The sequence below is a fragment of the Indicator indicator genome, chromosome 22 (genome assembly GCF_027791375.1).
Source record: "Indicator indicator isolate 239-I01 chromosome 22, UM_Iind_1.1, whole genome shotgun sequence".
NCBI classification, from domain to species: Eukaryota; Metazoa; Chordata; class Aves; order Piciformes; family Indicatoridae; genus Indicator; species Indicator indicator.
In genome coordinates this window covers 4,243,833-4,264,862 of record NC_072031.1, presented here as the reverse complement: position 1 = coordinate 4,264,862, position 21,030 = coordinate 4,243,833, and the positions used below count along the sequence as shown (strand labels likewise).

At 42.8% G+C, this 21,030-nt stretch overlaps 1 protein-coding gene across 2 annotated transcripts; it reads left to right on the top strand.

The window, feature by feature from the left end:
• The first annotated feature begins 1,061 nt into the window (after window positions 1–1,061).
• On the top strand, window positions 1,062–16,060 carry LITAF (lipopolysaccharide induced TNF factor). 2 transcript variants are annotated; one of them, XM_054390978.1, is made up of 4 exons: window positions 1,062–1,730; window positions 13,697–13,879; window positions 14,261–14,417; window positions 14,750–16,060. In XM_054390978.1, the coding sequence occupies exons 2-4, from the start codon at window positions 13,702–13,704 to the stop codon at window positions 14,856–14,858; spliced, it is 444 nt and encodes a 147-aa protein (XP_054246953.1). In that variant the 5' UTR covers window positions 1,062–1,730; window positions 13,697–13,701; the 3' UTR covers window positions 14,859–16,060. The 2 variants fall into 2 exon arrangements, with proteins under 2 accessions (XP_054246953.1, XP_054246951.1); XM_054390976.1 differs by lacking the exon at window positions 1,062–1,730 and adding an exon at window positions 1,914–1,934.
• The last annotated feature ends 4,970 nt before the right edge of the window (window positions 16,061–21,030 follow it).

The window sequence follows — 21,030 nt, the reverse complement described above, 5'->3', positions numbered from 1 at the left end:
ACAGCAGGTGAAGCAGGCTTTGTTGAATCCCTTTCAGGGATCTGGCCGGTAATTAATCTTCTGTCTTACCTCTGAACTGTTGTGTTAGATAGAGAAAAGAGTGATACTCTGTACTTTCCAAAGACTGAATCCAATTTAATTGCATGTAAAGGCACTAGTTAAAGCAACTGTATCTGTTTAAGGTTTCTGTCATTATTTTATGTTTTATTGCATGCAGTATAATAACTGATCTTGGGTGACAGCCAGCTGAACATTAAGCCAGCAGTGTGCTCAGGTGGCCAAGAAGGCAAACAGCATCCTGGCCTGCACCAGGAATAGTATGGCCAGTAGGAGCTGGGAAGTGATTATGCCCCTGTACTTGGCACTGGTGAGGCTGAACCTCAAATACTGTGTTCATTTTTGGGCCCTCACTACAAAAAGGACATTGAGATGCTGGAGCGTGTCCAGAGAAGGACAACAAAGCTGGTGAAGGGTCTGGAGAACAGGTCTGTGGAGGAGCAGCTTGGGGAAATAGGATTGTTTAGTCTGGAGAAAAGGAGGCTGAGGGAAAACCTCACTGCTCTGTACAACTTCCTGAAAGGAAGAGGTTGTAGTGAGGTCAGTCTGTTCTCCCAGGTAACTAGTGATAGGATGACAGGAAATGGCCCCAAATGGAACCAGAGCAGGTTTAGATTTGATATTAGGGAAAAAACCTTTACTGAAAGAGTGGTCAGGCATTGGAACAGGCTGCCCAGAGAGGTGGTAGTGTCACCATCCGTGGAGGTGTTCAAAAAACATGCAGACTTGGTACTTCAGGACATGGTTTAATGACCATGGTTGGTGTTAGGTCATTGATTGGACTTGACTTTAGAGATCTTTTTCAACCTTAATGATTCTATAATAAGGGGTACTGCAGAATTGTTGAAAAAAATGGTTACAAATTTAACTTGCTTGGGTGAATTTCACCACATCCTTATCACCTGAAACTGAGTCTGCATCTCTATTGACAAAGCTCTACATCTATCTTCTCTTAACTGTCCTTCAAAACCAGGAAGAACCAGTTGATATGATTCATGGCCTGACCAAAAACAAAAAAAAGGTGATGACTAACATGACTATATGAGGAATAAGAATTCTAAGGTTCCAAGTTCAAGAAAGTTTCCAGTCCTGAAGACCATCAGAGACCAAGAGAGACGACACTTCCTACCCCTCACTCCGTAGTGAATTTAAAAGAAGCTGGACCTTGAACGCGAAGAGAGGAAGAAACTGCCCAATAGTTGGTTAGTAGGCGTTAACACGAGGTGTAGCTGTATTTCATTGTATGACTATCCGCCGGGAATCTGGTGTGCTAGACTTGTGGGAATGTTGCAGCACCCAAACTTGTGCAGCTTTTGTAGTATCGCAATGCCTGCTTGTGAGCGCTAAATCCAGCGGTAAAGAGTTCTAGTCCCGATTTCAGTGACAAAATTAGAGGACGGTTTTACCCTCCGGTGCTAGAAAATGTATTATCTCGCCGCGCTGATTACAAGAAAGGTGAAGAGCGCTCGTTTTAATTTGCAGTATATGAGTGAGCCTCTGGGTAAGAGGGGCCGAGCTCCCCGACAGCCCGGGTTGGCCGCTTGTGTGGCAGAGCGCGAGAGTTAGAGCCATCTGCGCCAAGCATGTTCGTACCTCCACGAGCTTTTTTTTTCTTCCCTTTCCTTCTCGCCAGTGCTCGGAGTCGCCGGTTCGGTCCAGGGAAGGCGTTGCCGGTAAATCCTATGGGAACGGGGTAGGCAGCTTGTTCCGAGCAGTGCCTGCTCCGGTGCCAGGGCTGGGGCGGTACACTGTCTTCCCTAGGCTCGCCGTCCCCGGGAGAAGGGGGGGAGGAGGAAGGAGCGGGTAAGGACGGGGCAAGTCCCGCAGGGCGGTGGCCTCGAGCGAGCAGAGGGCAGACCGGCACCCGCTACGGAGCGGTAAGGGCTGCGGGACCGCTGCGAGCGACGCTGGGTGCGCCGGGATTTGTCTGACAGGATCCACCCGGACCTGCTTCCGCGGCTGGCGCAGGGGGGGACGCTTTGCTCTACTGCTGGGGCCGCTTTTGGGGCCGCCGTTCCTGGGGGGGCCGCTCCCAACTCTCCCGGATTCCCCCCCCAACCCTCCCCCGGCTGTGGTTCAGGGGGAAGCTGCTTCTGCTCTTCGGCCGGTCCCGCTGCGCCTGGGGCACTGGGGAAAGCCGGATTTAGTGGACGCCAGCGGCGTCCCGAGCAGCGCGGTTCCGGGCCTGGCCCCATGGAGATGGTCAGGAGACGGCCCAGAGAGAGGCCGTGGGCGGTGGCTCATGCCCGCTGGGCTGGGTGTGGGGCCGGCGGGGCCAGAGCCGGAGCGGTGCGCAGTGAGATAAGCGAAACCCAACTGTTGCACGTAGCAGCCAGGCTGTGGCGGAAAGTGTCCTTTTCCTTAGGGACATCCTGAGCGTCACGGCAGTAGCAGTTAGTTTGGAAACGGCACTGCCGCAGGGAGGGGTTCACCGGCCTCACCAGGACCCCAGCCAAGGCACGTCACGGGATGATTCTGAGACTGTTGATAGCTTCGTAAAAGTAACCTACTAAATATCTGTAACCTTGCTTGAGGAACTCGTGGTGTGGTACCATTTCTGTTTTGCCAGTATAAAATTGTATGACCCAAGTGGCACTGGCTGTCGTACTAAAGAGCAGATCCAAGTATGTTTTTGCAATTATTGTTGAATTTTTTTCTCTCACAAGTTCCTTCTCAGTAGGTTGGTGAACTAAGAAGTTACTGTCCCAGAGCTCAGGCAACCAGGATATTGGGCCCTAACACGCACAGGGTTGCAACTTGCTGCTATGCACTGCAAAAATGCCGAGTACTCTGATAAACCTGTATATCCTGCCTGATTGGTTGAAAAAAAAAAAAAAAAAGATTAGCCTTTGACCGGTGTTTCATTCCAGGTGCTGCTGATCAGTGGCTGTCTTAACCTCTGCTGTGCAAGGAGCCACTGTAATTACTTACAGTGTTGAGGAGCAGCTTAGGACTTTTAGTGAGGAGATCTATGTAGGAATTGTTTAATTTCTGGGATGAAATCATGTCAAATTTCTCTTCTCAAAAGAGAAAGAGTAAAGGAAGGGCAACAATGTATTTACTTGGCCAAGCTGAGTTAGGAAAGCTGTATTTATAAGCAGGTATTTTCTCTGGTGTGTTTTCTTTTCTTTTCTTTTTTTCTTTTTTTTTTTTTTTTAATACCAGGCAGAGAGGTGGGTTATTACCTTCTCTTTCTCTTGACCCTGGCTAATTTTCAAGTAGTGCCCAGGACTGTGAGAGATGTTTTCACTAGCTGTAGAAACTAATAGTTAAAATTTCTCTTCAAAGTTGACATTTAAAGCAAAGGGACATTAGTAAAATTAAGATGAAAAGCTGAAGCTGTGGTTACTTCCACAATAGTATTTTGAGAGATTGTTTTGTAGTCTTGATGTCATCTTGTTCTTTACTAGGAATTTCTGTTTCGACAGATAATGTAGATGGATGGATACTTGGTTTTATTTTTTTACCATTCACTGGAGTACTTGGTAAATGTCTGTGTTTTTTAGATTTTGAACTCTAAAAAGAACTTAACTTCAAACTTTAAAAAGAACAGGAAACAAAGGCACAGGAGGGGTGGTTGCCATGCCAGGGATGCTGCCACATGCTGCAAAGACCTAAGACCTTGTTGCATCTGTCTTAAGGAAGGGAAGAAGGGGGGGGGGGAAAAAAGGGCAAAAAAGCATAGCAGTTACTTTTAAATTACAGCAACTGTCCAAAACTAGTCAGTGGTAAGAAATGAAAAGTGCAACATCATTTAAAACTATGTATTGAATGTTAAATATCAAGACTTGAAGTGTTCGTGCTGGGCATTATGATCACAAAATCCATGAAATCTTTCTTCTATGAAATCCATTTTGATATCTATGAAAGGGTGCTGATTTCTCAGAACTTGCTTTTCCATAAAACAAGTGAGGATGGTCTAGAATTGCTCAGTATCCATGCAGCAGAAGTAGCTACATGTCATGGTTTAACCTCAACTGACAACTAAGCACCATACAGCTGCTTGTTCACTCTGCCCACAGTGGGATGGAAAGAAGGGAATTGGAAGGGTGTGAAAAAATGTGTGGGTTAAGATAAGAACAGTTTAATAATTAATAGTAGATGTAATGAAAAGGAAAATAACAGAGAAAAATAAAACCTAAGAGAGACAAGTGATGCAAATGAAAACAATTGCTCACCACCGAGTAGTGCTCAGCTAGTGCCCAGCAGCGGCCACCTGGCCAACCTCCTCCCTAGTTGTTTTACTGAGCATGATGTCATATGGTACAGAATACCCCTTTGGTCTGTTGAGATCACCTGTTCTGGCTATGTCTTCTCCCAACTTGTTGTGCACCCCCAGCCAAAACTGGCACACTGTGACTGGGGTGCAATTGATCAGCATTCAGCCCTGTAGTTTAGTCACAAGGGAAAACTTTTTCTAAAGAAAACAGGAGGTCAGTGGGGTTTAAAAAAATGTGGCTGTGGAGTATTCGATAATGTAAATATCACAAAAAATTCCTGAGTTCGTTCACCTTTGGTTGCTGTCTTGTTCCTTCTTCAGTCTTCCAAAGCTGCAGTGTGAGTATGAGAATGTTGTGAAAGAGCAACGCCTGTCCTCAAGGAGCTGGTAGATCACCACAGTTACTGACCTGTGTATGCACTGCACCTGTAACCACGTCTGTCCTTCTGTACCAGCTTCAGTGTTTGTCCTGGCTACTTGGCTACTGTAAAACCCACACTGGCCTGAGTACACAATTTCCTTTCTAATTTTTGCTTGGCGTGCTGGGAAACCATGGGACTACTGAAATACATAAACAGTAGTGTTTACTATGTATTACCATGCCTTCAGTGCAGCAGATGTGTAACTTGGAAGAGTGAACAAACTTGTGACAGGTTCTTTACAGAAATGTTTATAGATGTCAATGAAGTTCTGAGGAAAGCTGTGTTGTGTAAGGAAGGCTGTCAGCAGTATTCTGGAGACTTGATGCTCCAGGAAGAGGCATGTGTTAGGAAGCTTCTGTGCTGGACCTCAGCTATACTTTGTGTGGATTGAATTACTCTAACCCTAATTGGATACTTAAGCCTGATTTCCCCCTCCTCCCCCCATGTTGTCTTTTGTACCTGCGAAGTTCTCTGTAGCCGTTTTTCAGGTCTTGAAAGAGCTTTTGTCTTGAGAAACATGGTCAGAAAAAGTGTAAATCAAGAGACCCTAACTTTGAGAAATGACCGTGACAACATACGCAGGATTTGGATGGTTGAAGAGGAGCAGTCATGGATTCCAAATTACTTTATGTTGCTTTGAAATACCATTTTCTTTGAGGTTTGCAGTCTGGAGATGTGTGTCCACAGAGCCTTGTCCTTGTAGCTGAAGGTTTATGTGAGAGATTTTTAGATTGTGAGGGGAAAGCTGAATAAATAGCTTGCTAGAGCAGGACACAACAATAATTTTAGATTACTTTTCTCTTTTTGGTAGGTGGATGTGTTTAGGTGGCATATACAATAAGGTAAGTAAGTACTGGCAGCTGACTCAGAAGAGGAATTGACAGCTCTTCACAGCTGCAGAGGCACTGAAGGTGACTGGCTATGTAACTGAGCTCTGCTCACTCTGCTGGTGCATAGTGGTAGCTGATTATTCCTAGGTGCAGTGTGGGAAGGAAAAGACAGATAATCTTGGAGGGCAGCAATGCTGACATGGACTGATAGAGACATAAGCGGTGAGGAGACACCATGGACATTGTAAGAGCAGCAGAGGTTTACTACATAGGAATTAGTGGCTGAGAACTCTGGTTCAGAAGTTGCAGTACTGGAAGTGTATGAGATAAACATGATGATGTATAACTGCTTAAAGGATGGGGTAGATACAAGAGAAGCTGGTTATGAGTTAAAGCTAAAGCTCATTACAAAGTGTGGAACCATGACAGAAGAGTTTCTAGAGCGTCTTGCAAAAAGGCAAGAAAATCAAGGTTGTCTTAAAGTGTCCTGAAATTCCTATGTTCTCAAATAGATATGTCTTGTGAAGAAAGAAAAAAAGATAATAAAATGTCACATATACCAATAAAACCCAGCTTCCTTTTGATACCAAGATACTGATCCAGAATCTGCATTCTACCAGGTGTGCAGCAGTGCTTGGGTCAAGAGTATTTAATAACCACACAGTTCCTATGGTTGCTGCCAGTCTCTGTACTTGGCATGAATTAGTGGTTCTCTGACCTGAATCAAGCTGCCAGCAATGGAGAGAGCCCAGCAAGCAAGGCAGTTTTCTGGAGAATTGTTCTCAGTGAAGAAGTCTTTGAAGCAAATTAAATTGTTTGGTTTACATCATGACTGGTACCTTTTGCAGCACTTACGACAGAACTTAGTATTTAGGCTTTATTGTATGGAATAAAAGCAAAACTAAATATTGTATTCTTTTTCTATTATGGTAATCTAACTTCTATTTTCTGGGTTATTAAAGAGTAATTTAAGTTGGATAAGAGACCTCTGGAGGACATTTGGATCAGATGCCTGCTTAGGACCTACTTAGGTGAGGTTGTTCAAGGCCCTTTGTATTCTGTTACATTCGGTTTCCATTCTAAAGTGTCTTTTCCTGCTTCTGTTCTTGTTATGGAATTACTTACAGCCAGCAATGGTTGTAACAGGGAAGTTCTACGCTATTAGCTGGCTCATTTGCTGTACCTTTTGCTTACTCATAGTAAATATTGTCCAGTTGTAGTGCCTGCTTCCTTCCAACAGATCTGTTCTTTGCCCTTCTGGGTGTTGCCTACAGATTGTGCTGGTATTTTCAGTGAGTGTTTTCCTGGATTTAAGAGATCAGATACCATAGTTGTCTGTAGCCAGCAATTCTCTGCTGTGTGCAACCAAATGTACAACAATTCAAGTGAGTCAGACATTTGTGTGTGTGTTTTTGTTTGGTTGTTTTCTTCTGTTTGTTGTTTGTTGGCTTGTTTGGTTTGGTTTTATTTCAGGTTTTGTGGGTTTGGGTTTTGGGTTGGGTTGGTTGTTTGGGGTTTTTTTGTTCCAATTTTCTTAACACATTTCTCTCCCTGCCCAGTGCAGCCTGTGCTGTACTCTGCACTTGGAGACCTCCTTATGTAATGATTCCAAATTGAGGGGTGTGGCTGCTCAGAATAACTTTGGGCAGTGGAGTTAAGTGAAGGAGGTTGTATCCAGGAGAAGGTGGTTGGGCTGGGAATAGATTAGCAGGGTCAAGAGGCAGGAGTTGCTGAGACAAATTGCAGGTTTTCATGGTTGGATGGCAATGGCAGGGAGACAGTGGCTTTGTGCTCCTTACAACCATACTGGTGGTGTTCTCAGTTGTCTGCTCTCTTGCTCAGCTGAAGTGCCTCCCATGCCATGCTGATTTGCAAACCTCTCCTGGCCCCATTTCTCCTGCCAAATCCTCTGCTATGCTCCCAACAAAGAGTGCTCAGTACTGTGCCTTCATCCTGAGTAGAAGCTAGTGTGCCCCTCCTTGAGATCTGCTGTCATGCACCCCAGCATGACAGACTGAGCTTACATGTCTTGTGTCTTTTTGTCCAGCATACATGCCATTCAATAAAATTTCCCACAAAAATGAAAACTGCTAAGAAAATAGTATCTTCATATGCTCTTATAAAGAAGTGTGCTTTCTTGGTCATCACTTGGATAGCCAGATGCAGGTTTACTTTATTTTCTTGTCCTTGCCTTGACTTGTGTGGCATCTTTGCTAACATGTTGTACATCTCAATAAACATTCCCAGGAAAGCAATTTCATGTAATATGTTCAGATAAATTCGCATTCGGCAACATTCCTTACAGTGTAAGATAAAAATAAACTAGGTATTTATTTCCTAAGTCCTCCTAGTAAATGTGTGTAATGGGAGCACCACTCCTCTTGCTGAGAATGCACCTGTACTGATTCTGAGTTTTGGAAGGATGCTTTATGAAAGTAAAGAGAGATGGTTTCAGAGGTTTAATGTGGTTTCATGATTTGCTTGTGGTCCCTTGCATTAATGTTGCCTTCTCCCTTTCCAACGCTAGCATTTATGCTAAGGTGTGGTTGGTACAACTAAGGAAATAACGTGGCTGAAAACTTGCTTCATAGTGGTAGGCAGCTGAAGTATCAACTTGGGTCTTAGTAGAAATAGCCTTAGAGTGATTTAGGACATTTGCTATTGCACTGCTTTAAGGATATAAATGTCTTTTGATAAGAAAGTTGTAAATCCATACCAGCAAACATGTTCATACTACAGACTTTCGTATGGCTATCTATGCTTTTATAAAAAATTCTTAGGACAGGCATACACTCTGATCTAAAATAAAAATTGTATTTTCCTTATACTAAAGTTTGTTTTGGAAGGACTTCACAAAAATGTATAATTATGTAGTTTCAGGGCAGTCTATCTGAAAGCAAGTAGAGAATTTCTGGTCTTTACTTGAGTAGCTAAGGATGATTTCAGATAAGGAAAATGTTTCTGTAAGGTATTTGCTCTTTCATTCTCACAAGAGCAGTACTTGCTATTGCACTAAAAGCGGATGCCAGCCTCTGGTTTGGCTGGAAAGAGGGAGTGATGGCTCTACATGCAGTCTCTTCACCAGCCTCCCAGGAGCACTCCTTCTGCACCTGAGTTTCTTCTTGTGTGATGTGTTAGTTTGGGGACTGCACAGATCTTTTCTCCCCTCCTGATAAGGGGCAAAGTGATTATCTACCCACAGTTATCATTGTGGTGCTGTTGCTATTACATCTGTGATGCTGTGGAACCCATTTCTATGAGACTCCTGTGCTGGTCAGGAAACCAGCTGGCATTAAAAAAAAAACTTGCCTGATGAGTCACCTGCAATCATTGGGTAAGGCATGAATGACTTGACTTACCTTTCCCCTTTTGATGTGTTCCCTCGTCATGTTTTATGTTTTTTTCCATTTGTCCTTAGGAAAATGTGGGTTTCTGCATGCTAAGAATACGTATTTGCATCCTGCCTTTGGAAGAAGGCTGCAGTTTTAAACTCAGTAATGTTAGCATACCAATCTGGGCAGTGTCAAAAGTTTTCATGAGATGGGGAGCGCATCCTGTGATGAGAAAATAGTAACAAATGTGTTAACTTTTGGGAGTGGAGAGGACAATTTGTATGTACGGTGATTATCACAAGTTGAAGATGCATGAAAGGGTTTTGAGCCAGACTCTGAGTCTGATCTGTGTCATGATGGGATGTGAGGAGGGAAGGGGAAGATGGCTGCAGCTGTGTAGCTTTGTCTGTCTCTATATTTGGGAGCCTTACAGAAAATCTAACCCTTGAGAGGAAGGGAATCTTGAATACACTTCCCTGCGTAGAGCAGACAATGCCATGAGTTGACAGGTACCTGGCAGATGTAGAAGGTGTAGGTCATCACAGGGCAGTCTGTTGTTTTGGGCACATTAAGCAAACCCTGTGTAGTGTCTAGACTGTGATAAATATATATTCTTCCTTATTTTCCTTGTAATGCCTGTATGCATCTGGATGAAAAAGGTCAGAATAAGTCTTCCTCATCTACACTAAGGTTTACAGTTTGATATTTCAATTAGCATTCTGCAGAAACTCCCTAACTTCTACAAATCCACACTGTGGGAGGCTGTACTGGGAATGCTATACCATCATTTAAAAATTCTGGTTAGGTCATAGCCTATATTTTATCTAATTTCATAAACATTATTGCGCAGTTGTCAGATGGGATATAAACCTGCTAAATCCTTTCCGCAATGTGTAGCTGACTCTGAGCACACTGCTAGTTTCAAGGCAGAGTTTTATCTTGGATAATTTTAATTGGGTACAAACCCAGAAGCTCATGATTGGAGGTTGTAAGAATCTTGGCTTTGTAATAAATGCTTGGTTAATCTTCAGATAAGTTACCTTAGAATTTCTCATTCACTTAATACATTTTATCTAATAGCAAGATAAAAGGAAAGTTTAGCCAGGTGTCACGGGGTTTTTTTCAGGTGCTGCCTGCAAATTGTCTCGCCTTGTTAAAACTGAAAGTTCTGGGTAGGGAGCACATGCAGACCCTGCTTCTGGTTTCATATTGCTGCATGGAGTTAGAGATTAGAAATTGAAAAGGGGGTGGAATATTTGAACTAGGTGAAACATGCTTTTCAAAATGCTGACCCCTGCAAAAACTGCTGAATATTTAGTAAAACTCAGAGGTGTGCAGCAGTTTCAAAAGGCTTCTGTTCCCCAGAACTCATGTGGCTTTAATGCAGTTGTAAAAATGACACAGCTGTATTGCACTTTCTGTGCCTTATTCTGTTGGTAGAATTCATGACTTGTCTTTCTGGTCTCTTCAAAGAGTGTAATACTTGATCTGGTTTCATTTTAATAGAGCGATTTCTGAATGCTGTGTGTTTCACCAGCCTTTTCTTTCCCTTTAAGTCAACTTTCTTCTCTATGTAGAACTACAGACCTCTGCAGAAAGGAATGAGCAAGAAGGGTTCTGTGTCCTGTGCAAGTGTTGTTGCAGTGTGAGTTTATGAAGGAAATTGAGCTAAGTGCCTGCAGCTTGAATGTGATTCTTCATCTCAAGCTAATGAACATAAAGAAAAATCTGGAGGAGAGAGCTGGTACATTTGCTGCTGTATTGATTCCTCTCCAGAGTCTAATGACTCATCTGCCCAAAGTTGAGTGCAGCAGTTGGGCACTGTGAGTCAGTGTCTACCTTACAGTTGTACACCTGGAATACAAGAGGGTTTTTTCGAAGAAGAATGATGTGGAGTGGGTAGGTGAAATTATTGGTCTTTGTCTTACCACATGCACTTCTAAAGACTCAAAGCAAAAGAGTAGTGAGAGTCTGTGAAGAAAAGCTAGAACTGCTCAGCATTTGGATCTGAAACTTACAGATGTAAATGGAAACTTCTGCATCAGACAGAGTCTTGCATTTAGTGTGCGCTTGTTGGTTGTTCAGTGTTTGCATATCCTGGTGTGAGAGAGCTTTAATGTTGCCTAATGGTTTGCCTGTATATACCTTCTCAATAACATTTTAGTGCTTGTCTGTTACCTGTCTTGTCCTTTGTCTTTTCTTGGGTACCTTTCACTGAACAGTCTTCCTTTTTGAATTATTTGGGGGCAGCATTTGAGAGTCTGCTTTAAGAAGACAAAACTTGTTGGTTTGGTTTCTGCTGTTGCCATTGGCTTGCTTTTATGCCTTTCAGTCAATAAATTGCTGCTGTTTCCTATGTATCTGAGTACAGTTTAAGCTGCTAGAAATTCATGTCCTCCCTATCCTACATTGATGCTTAAGATTCTGTATCACTTTTTATATGACCTGGGGTTGGTATGTAATACTAATCTTTTGCTTGTAATAGGGCATTAAGCATTAGTTTCTCGTCCCAGATGTGTTGGTATGATTAAAGTTATAAGCTGTTCTGTACCTATTTACAGGGAGCAAAGTGCAAATGGAAATTATGGAATGTCTATTAGTGCCCTTCAGAGATTGCAGAGGGAATTATAAAGTGCAGTTTATTTACCTCAGGATTACATTTTGCCTAAGCTAAAATAAAATGTATAAAGTCCTTTCTAGAAAGTCCCTCTTGCCTTTGTTTTCAGTGCTACCTAATCCTGGGGTTAATGCTTATTGCTGTATGGAGCTTGAACAAATTTGATACTCATAAACTCTTTATAATCATGGTTGGTTTGATTTCATGATTTTGTTGCTTTGGGTTTTATTTTTTTGTTGTTGTTTAAGTAGAGGAAGCTGGTTTTCGGGTAGTTCCAGACCCAGTCTTACAATGTGCTCAAGTGGCAGGTTGGTTTGCAAGCAATTAGTTCAGAATTGGGCCTTACTTTTTGCAGAAGGTGCAGTATCTCACTTCTGAAACAGTGTTCATAAGAGGAAGTGTTTTAAATTAAAAGGCATTGCATTTTTTTTCAGAAGCAAGTGTTGAAATAATGGCAAATACAGTTGAAAGGGACTTTCTCCAATCCACTTACTGCTGAATGACATGCAGGTTTTGATGTGTAGCTGTTCTTAAAACTTTCAGGAGGAAATGCTCTACAACCCTCTTGCCAATTTATCTAGTACTTAAATAGCCTTAATAATAGATATAGGGAAAAGTTTATGATTTTAAAGCTTTTCTTACAGTTTTCCCTAACATTTACTTTCAGAAGCTTTAGGTCTTTTTCATTGCTAGCTGTCTCTTCATTATTCTCTCTGATTTTGTGGAACTTTGGCTTTCTTCAGAAGTCCTCTTTTCTAGTGTTTTGGTGCTTTTCTTTGGAATCTGTTCACCTGTGTGTTTCATAGATACTGTGCTCCCATGGGGGCTTTCCCAGAGCAGCAGAACTTCTTCAGCTGCCATACAGGTACTGGTTCTGCTATGCATTCCTGCGTGGTGTTTGCCATTTTCATGGCACTGGCAGCTTATATTCAGCTTCTGGTCTGGTTGTATCTGCTGGATCCTTCTCTGTTGTCTGGGTGCCAAATTAATCTGTTTTTTGAATGAAGAATGTGATAATGTTTGTGGGGTGACAGGTAGAAAGGGGTGCATTTTAAACACTACAAAAAGCCAGATTTTAGGAGACCAAGGGAAAAAATGGGGTTCTTTCACAGCTAACTAATAGGCAGGACTCCATGTGTTAATCTAAAAGTCCAGAATGCTTTGACCTCAATGTGGCTGTTACACAAATGTCTTGAAATGTGATGAGAAGAATATGCAGTGGAAAAGTTCCAGATCTGTACACAAAATAGCTACATGCTTTACTGGGATGAGTCTCGTTGATGCAGTTGGTTGTTAACTGGTGCTTTTAAGCATTACAGTATACTGGTAACAGCAAACTAGCTCTGGACTTTATCCATAAGCATAAACAGAATGGAATGAGATGACCTGGAGGGAGGTGGTTGTAGATAGATAGTTTCACATGAGAACCCTTAGGAGGGACAGAAAAAAGGAAATGCTTAATCAGCATTGATGTTGTGAGAATTGTTCGACAATAAACGGGCAGGCAGAGGCAGAGAGTAAGAGAAAGTCTGTGTTGAAATGGTAATTTCTTTTCACTTTGGGAGAAGGCGATGCTAAACATTCTAATACTTTAATGAAATAACAATTGGTGGAGGAAAGCTGCCTTAACAAACTCATTGAAACTTTGGTAAGCATCAAAAATGGCAACCCTAGACATATTTGAGAGTTGTAAGAGTTTTGAGTTGAATTATATGTACTTTGAGTGGGTTTCTTTGTCCTTCAATAAAAAAAAATATTTTTTCTTGTTCAAATCACAGCACTGATCAATAGTGTTTTAAAGTATTTGAGCTTCCCCACAAACCTTTCTCATGTTAGTTGACAACTACTATGTGGCCTGTCATACTGAGTTTTCAGGGGAATGAGAAGGATCTGATACTGTTCTTGCAGGATTGAATAAACTGCCAGGTAGCTTAGTGTACTTCTAAAGATACCCCCATGTCCCTGTTTTAGCATGTTAAATTTATAAAGGAGGAATTGGTGGTGATAAAAGTGTAAAAACTACCCTGTGAAAAAGGAGGGAAGGAATCAACAACATTTGCTGACTGTTATTTGTTTCTGATGGTATTAAATCTTATGCTGATAAAGGTGCATATTAATCCTATCTTCTTGCTTTCTGTCAGAATAGAGCCTAATTAGTTGTCACGTGCCCTCAATAAATAATGTCTTTTATTGTAATTTTCTCTCTATTTTTGTTTTAGATAAAATGTCTGCTCCAAGTGGCATCCCTGTTCCATCTGCACCACCTTCTTATGACGAAGCAACAGGAATAAATGTGAGCTATCCTCATCCTTACCCTGTCCCAGAACCTGGCCAGAAACCAGATGGGAAGGGAATGAACCCTCACCCGTACGTGGGACAGCCTGCACCTGTGAATAACCCCAGTAAGCCTCAAACTCTACCTCAATTTAAGGAGAGTAGCTCGGTAATTAGTGCTGTACAGAAGATGAGAGATTGCATTTCCCAGGTGTTCTTCACCTTCCAAAAATATTTTTGAAGGGAATAAGATGAATAATTCTTGTGAATCCTTCAATGTGCATTAGTACCAATAATGTCATTTGGCTTTCTGCAATTTTTAATCCAGGTTTATTCTTAAGAGAGTGCTTCTGCATTAGGAAGTACTGTGATGATTCTTCTTTGTCATTGTGTATTTCATTCTTCTGAGCCTCAAATGTTTCAGAGTACTAGCTGGTTCTAGTTCAGAAGTAGAACTATCCCTTTTTCATGATTTACCCGTGGAGTAAACAAAATATTTCTCTGTTCAGTTGCAGTTCAGACAGTGTATGTGCAGCAACCAGTAGTATTTCATGACCGCCCAATTCAGATGTGCTGCCCTTCATGTAACCAGATGATAGTGACGCGTCTCTCGTATGAATCAGGAGCTTTGACTTGGCTGTCGTGTGGCGGCCTCTTCCTGGTGGGGTAGGTTGATTTCAATTTGCACTTTATTTTTTCTCTTCTTACATGATCTTTTATAGCTTTAAGGCATAACCAAGCTTTCAGCACTGTTCTTTCTCACTCTCTGGAACCTGACCCTCTATGGTTTGAATAGCCTGCATATGCATTTAATTCCTACAAGACCTTAAGCACCTCTAGAACGCTAGTGTGATGAGTTCCACAGCTGTGTGTGTTCTTCCTAAAGCTTCATGGTACCAGTTTTATGGATGGCTTTTGCAGGAAATACATTTTACCTTCTTTTGTATGTAACAAGTAGTAAAACAGATCTATTTTTAATTTTTCCCTTCTCTCTGCAGGTGTATTGGTGGCTGCTGCTTAATTCCCTTCTGCATTGATGCCTTAAAGGATGTGGATCACACCTGTCCGAACTGCCATGCTCTTATTGGTTCTTACAAGCGTTTATAGACAGTGTTTAAACATTGATAATTGATTGGTGAAGTTGGCTCTACAAGCCCTTTCTGAAGTTTTATGGAGATTTCTGGTTGTTTCTGTGCTTCCTGTCACAGGAAACTAATCAGAAGCCATGTTTATTGTTAGATTGTTTGAATAAGAATTTGCTTGAGGGGAATCTGACTTAGGTCTGTATGTAATCTTTATGGGCCACTCAGTCCATCACCAGTTGATAGCAACTGAATGTTTTTCTTTTTCTGCTGTATGCAAAACAGTGTGGTGATAATCCTCATTTAATCTTGTCTCAGTCATGTTGCATACTGGTGTGCCTACTTAGTCTCAGCAGATACTGAGGTGAGAATGTGTAAGGAGAATATGTAAGCATGTATTCTCATGCTTGGTGTTGATGCTTTTGCAACAGCACTGTTTTTCACAAGCACTTAAATTCACTTTGAAATTTACTTAGTTGTTATGTTTGGTTCTTTCAACTTCTTCCTTCTTGAAGGCTGCTTTAACAAATAGACAACTCAGGTTATTTTGCATCAATGGTGATTCAATCTAGTACTTGAGTTTCCTTGCTAGTAGTTTCAAGTCTAGTTACATCTCTGCTCTACTGTAAAGATATTCATACAGGGATTTTTAATGGGTATTTGTTAATTTTTTTTGTTTGGTTGGGTTTTTTTACTGCTGATGTGTAAGTTTGTAAAGTGTTCACTTCTCTCCACCTTGGTGGGAAATGCCCATAGAGCCTTGGTTATAGAGTTGGAAAACTTGTTTGTACGTTCATGTAAGTCAGGTGATTGATCATAAACAAACCTCAACCTTGTCTTAAGGCTTGAATTCCACCTGAAAAATGCAGAGGCTCTGAGCTTTTAATTGTTGATCTGTTTATCAATTACCGTTTCTTCAATGAGAAGATAATACATTTAAGGAGTTTCTGTGATGATTATTTAGATTTGTACACTGACTTTTTTCTAAATGAGAGAAGTTCTGTTTTCAGAAACTTCAGCTGACTGCTTGTTTAAGACAATGATCACAAAAAAATTAGGGAATGGGGCTCTGAAGGTTGAAGTGTTTTACTATGTCATAAAGATCAGGCTTGGTCCAAATAACTTCTTGATGCATTTGAATATTTGCCTAGAAAGGGCAGCTGTGTTTAAACAAGGCTATGATGCTAACACTGTATTAATCTCTGCCAAAAAAATAAATCTAAAATAAACACAAACAAAAATGGCTGAATTTACTGTTATTGCCAAGTGTGCCTTCTGTAAGTGTTTGGTACAAGTTAACTCTTCAGAAGTCTTTCAACACTTCGAGTTGGTAATCCTGGAGTTTCATGGATCACAGGTACAACTTCTATACAAAAACTAGCAGTTTTTGTCAACTGCTGCTGTGTGGGTCAGTCTGCAAGTGGTTTAAGAACATCCTTCTGCATTTGGAAAAGGTTTCTGATTGTGTATCTCCTTGTACCATAATAATTTACAGTCGTAGCTACTAATGAGCAAGCTAATGATGGAAATAAAAGCCGGTGGGTTTGTAGCTTTCCACTTTGTGTTACTAGCTGTACCACTATAATTCTTTCCATGTTCTTTAAAGGCCTGGATGATGCTCCATTGAGTTTTCTGTTTGACACAAGCAGTGATTCTAAGTACTCAGTCACATGCTACGGTAAAGCAGTATTCTCCTTCCCCCCAACCCACCACCCCCACTGTATTTCTTAGAAAATATACTTCTTGCCATATTACTATCAGAGCAATCCAGGAAGAAGCAATGAAGCATGAAGGGTTTGCAAATTTGATGTTTGCTTGTGTGGTGGTGGGGATTTTTAGTTCTGGTACCCAGGTCAGTCTAGTCTGGAAGCTCCTGCCATGTATTCATTTGGTGACTAAGTCTTCAAATTGTTCTTCATATGGCTCCCCTCTTGACTGTTGAGGGTGTTCACCTCAAAAGAATACCTTATGTATAGTGTGCCAGACAGGAATTCAGTATAGAAATAAACTCTGCAGTGCGTGCCATTACTTTTTCAAACCAGGACACCAAAAGGTGTAGTGCGAAACCTGCTGCTTTCAAAAAGGAAGTGCTTTTTATTGAAAGTTGAGTGTCTGCATTGAACAGGTGCCTATGTTGTTGGGAAATACTAAAAGTAGTCATGCTCAAGTTTAGAATAAACTAAGAGTGAGGTGGGAGGCTTTCAGAATGTCCTTTTGTGGTTCCCTGCTTTGCTGAATGCAACATCTTGATCTTTAAAAGGAAGCCACAAAGGCTGAGCTCACTCAACTCCTGAGGATGGTCTGTGATAGACGCTGCTCGAGGACGTAAAGCTGTGGTGGGTATAAAGGTGATTAACAGGGATTACACAAAAGTATGAGGGGGTGGGGGGAAGGCAAACTCAAAGCAATTTCCATCTCTTGCCCCACAAAGCCTCTGAAGCCATTTCTCTAGGCATGATACCCTGAGTAGTGTGGGAGGTAGAGAGGAAGGCAAAGCCCGACCCGCTTCGTCTCGGTCGTAGCGACCAGCGCTACAGAAGTTCCCCTGGGGCCACGCTGCACAAGGTGCTGTCGTTCCTCACACGGCAGCGCTGCAGCTCATTTCTCTCCGGGCTAACAAACGCAGCTATAGCGGTGCAGATCCCGCACCCAGCCCGCGGGCACCACGCCCCGTGCGCCGGTGTCCATGCTCAGACCGCGGTTCCGCGCAGCGCGGGGTCGCTGCTGCTGGGGCGCCACCGCGCGGGGAGGGGGGAGGCGGGGCCTCCTCGGGGGTGCCAGTCCTGACCCTGTCCTGGCTCCCTCTTTCCCTCTTTCCCTCTTTCCCTCTTTCCCTCTTTCCCTCTTTCCCTCCTTCGCACGGAGCCTCATCGCTTCCGCCGTGCGCCGGGTTTTTCGGCCTCTCTTCTGTGGCCAGGGCAGTGGTGAGGGACGCGTTAGGGGTCGCCCGGCCTTGGCGGTTGTGTGGTGTGCAGCGCCGGCCGCCACGCGCCCCTACAGCCCAGGGAAGGCGAGGGGCGCCCTTCTGCGCATCGCTTCCTGAGAAGTGCACTTGTCTGTGGGTGCGTCTCCGTTTGTGTTTGTTTCTTTGTTTCTAGGGAAATAATGTTTCTGGAAAGCTCTTCCTGAAGCCCTGCCCTGAGAAGCGTACCATGAAGGGTTTTCCCGGCCGCGGGCTTTCCCCCTCGCGTGCCTGGTCGGGCGGTGGCAGGGTGCGGTCGGCTGCTCTCCGGGACTCGTGGCAGGGTCCAGAGCTAGTAAAGTCAAGACACCGAGCGCTTGTAAGGACGGGTAGGTGGGAGCGGGCGCAGCTGGACCCCCAGCGCCCGTGGGACTCTCGGGAGCAGTAGTAACCTTTGCCGCCATCACAAGAGGCCGCCAGTCGGGCAGGTGTTCGCGATGAGGGGTGTGAGTTCGGTGCTGAAGAAAGGCGATAATTCCGCGTGTCAGGCCCAAGGGCACTTTCGTCTTTGGCTGTTAGGGTTAAACGTGAGTTTTATAATAATAATTACTTTAAAAGAACTTGTGGGGCCTTTACAGAACATCCTTTACCAGTTTGCTAAAGCACATTTTTTTCTTGGTAATCACAGCCTGACTCCAAGATTGAATGTGAGCGTGACCTGTGAGTCTCTTAACATGCTGACATGTCAGTAATGTGGGATTTTTTAATATAAATTCACAGTACTGTTACTTTGCATAGATCTTCTTCTATGTCAGTGTTCAGTCTGTGGCTCATAGTGTTATTACTGGCTATTGATCCTGAGTTTGGTATCAGAAAGGGCTAGTAGAAGATGGGTATGTCCAGTTCTCAGACAGTGGAATCTGGTGACCTCTGATGGAAACTTCTGAATAGCTGCTGCTCTGTTCTTACAGACATTTGGATTTCTCTTGCTTCCGTTTGTGTTGTGTGTCTGCGTTTATTTGATCCTTTACATTTAACAGGGTTACTTGTGGTTAAAATCAAACATATGTATAAGTGCATTAATGTCCAGTGTTTACAGCTGAAAGCTGTTGCTCCTTTCAGAGTCTTGTGAGGTTTCTTTGTTGATCTGTAGAAAGAGCCCTTCTATGACATGCTAGATATTTTTGCATGAAGATGTTGCTAGCCTAGAGATAGTCACTGAAATCATAACACGTCACTCCCCACCACATCACCCACACCCCACCACCACATGCTGCTGTCACCTCATTGCCCATTGCCCACACCACACTGCTGCAAGCACCACCTTGCTGCCACATCACCCACCCACCACAACATACCACCCACACCACATCACCCCCACACCACTGCCGCCACATCACCCCATCATTGTCACCACATCACCCCACTCTACCCCCACATCACCCCACTCTACCCCCACATCACCCCACTCTACCTCCACATCACCCCACTTCACCCCCACATCACCCCACTCCACCCCCACACCCTATCACACTCAAACCCTACATCATGCAACACCTGCACCCCACATCACACACACACCAACACCACATCTCACCCACACCCTATCTCACCCACTCTACACACACCACCACACCACGGGCACCATACTATCACTCATATCACACGTAATTTCATGACCAGAGAGCAGCCTCAACAATGGATTTTGAAATCTGCAGGTTTGGCTGTTCCTTAGAGGTTGGATCACAGGTTTGTCAAGTGGCTCACAAACTGAGTTGTATGGGTAAAAATGAAATTGGAAGTAATCTGTCCAGAATGGCATGTTCAGGCTTTATACTTGCTTTTGTTTTTTTGGAAAAAAAAGCATTCCCTCCAAATAGACTAGGTGGTACTAGGTAGTGTTATGTTCCTCTAAGAACTCCCTAAAATTAGATCAGTTCTTAAGAAGTTATCAACAGCAGGTCACATTTTCATGTTATGTCTTCCATGATATTTTCTACAAAATCACGTTGAGCTTTTTTCTTTTCCCTTAAAAAAACATAGAATCGTAGACCCATTTTGATACCAAAACCACTTAAAATTGTATATTTTCAAGTTTCTGTGAAAATATTACAGCAAATATACCACGCATGTGTGTTCTTCCTTAGCTTGCAGAGCCATGCTAGCCTGTTTGCTGTAAACAGTAACAGCGTGTTGTACCTTCACACTGGGAAGAGGAAAACAACATTTTCAAAATCAGCCTGAGTAGGATTGTAAACAACATAACAAGCTGTTGAAAGACTAGAGCGATGCTCTCTTGCTAAACGACGATTGCATTTTATTTATTTCTGTACTAATCTAAATTTTGGGAAATCTGTGCTGCTGTATGAAATCTCTAAGTTTTGGGTTTTTTTATTAATTTGAGTTTTACTCCTGAGCTGGCCTTGAGTTTGGCATTTGGTAGATCTGGGGTTTTGATCAAAGAGTCCAGGTTTTATCAGGGGATTTTTTTTTATTAACTATTTAGACTTGACATTCTCACCTTCTGTGGTTGGTGATCTATGTAAAGTACATGGCAGAAGTTGTTTTCCCGCTAAGTAAAATTTCTAAGAAATTTTAACTGGGTACATGTTACCTGACAAAGAGTAAACATGGCCATAGGCTACCAGGGAAGATGAGTGACAAGTCCCCCTGCTCTAGAAGGAGTCAGTAGTAGATAGTGAATCTCCCCTAACAGGAGTGGAAGGTCTTTATCCCAAGTTCAGTGAACCCTGGCAGACCTGTATCTGCTGTGTTGTAAAAAGCCTATTGCTGCTAGGAGGACTGTAGTTTAGTGAGTTTGTGTATAATTTATGCACAATTTCATCCATCTTACAATTGGATTTTGATTGAGCTGCCTCCTGTGAACCTACTTGTTCCAGGTGGAAACACTTTTCCTTCTGTCTCAAAGCTTTTACTTTCAGTCTGTGTGCTTTTTGATTGACTAATCATCAGGGAATGATGGCTAGGGTGATTTTTAAATGTATTTATTTATTTAAAATTTACTTAGTGACATTGGTCTGGGCATTTGCTATGTGCTGATGCCATATAATTAGTTACTCTTCCTTTCAGTTATGTGGAATTTCTAATAGGTTAGCCTTTTTTGTAAAAAGGCTGAAATGCTGTCAGAGGTGAGTGAAGTGTTTGTGCGTATCTCTTGCTCACACGTACTACACATGTGCACCCTCCCCTCGGCTGGCTGCCCTGCTGGAGCTCCTCCTCTGGCTCGAAGAGGGGAGTTGAAGTAGTTAGCTCCTGCTTTGTGAAGGAAATTTTC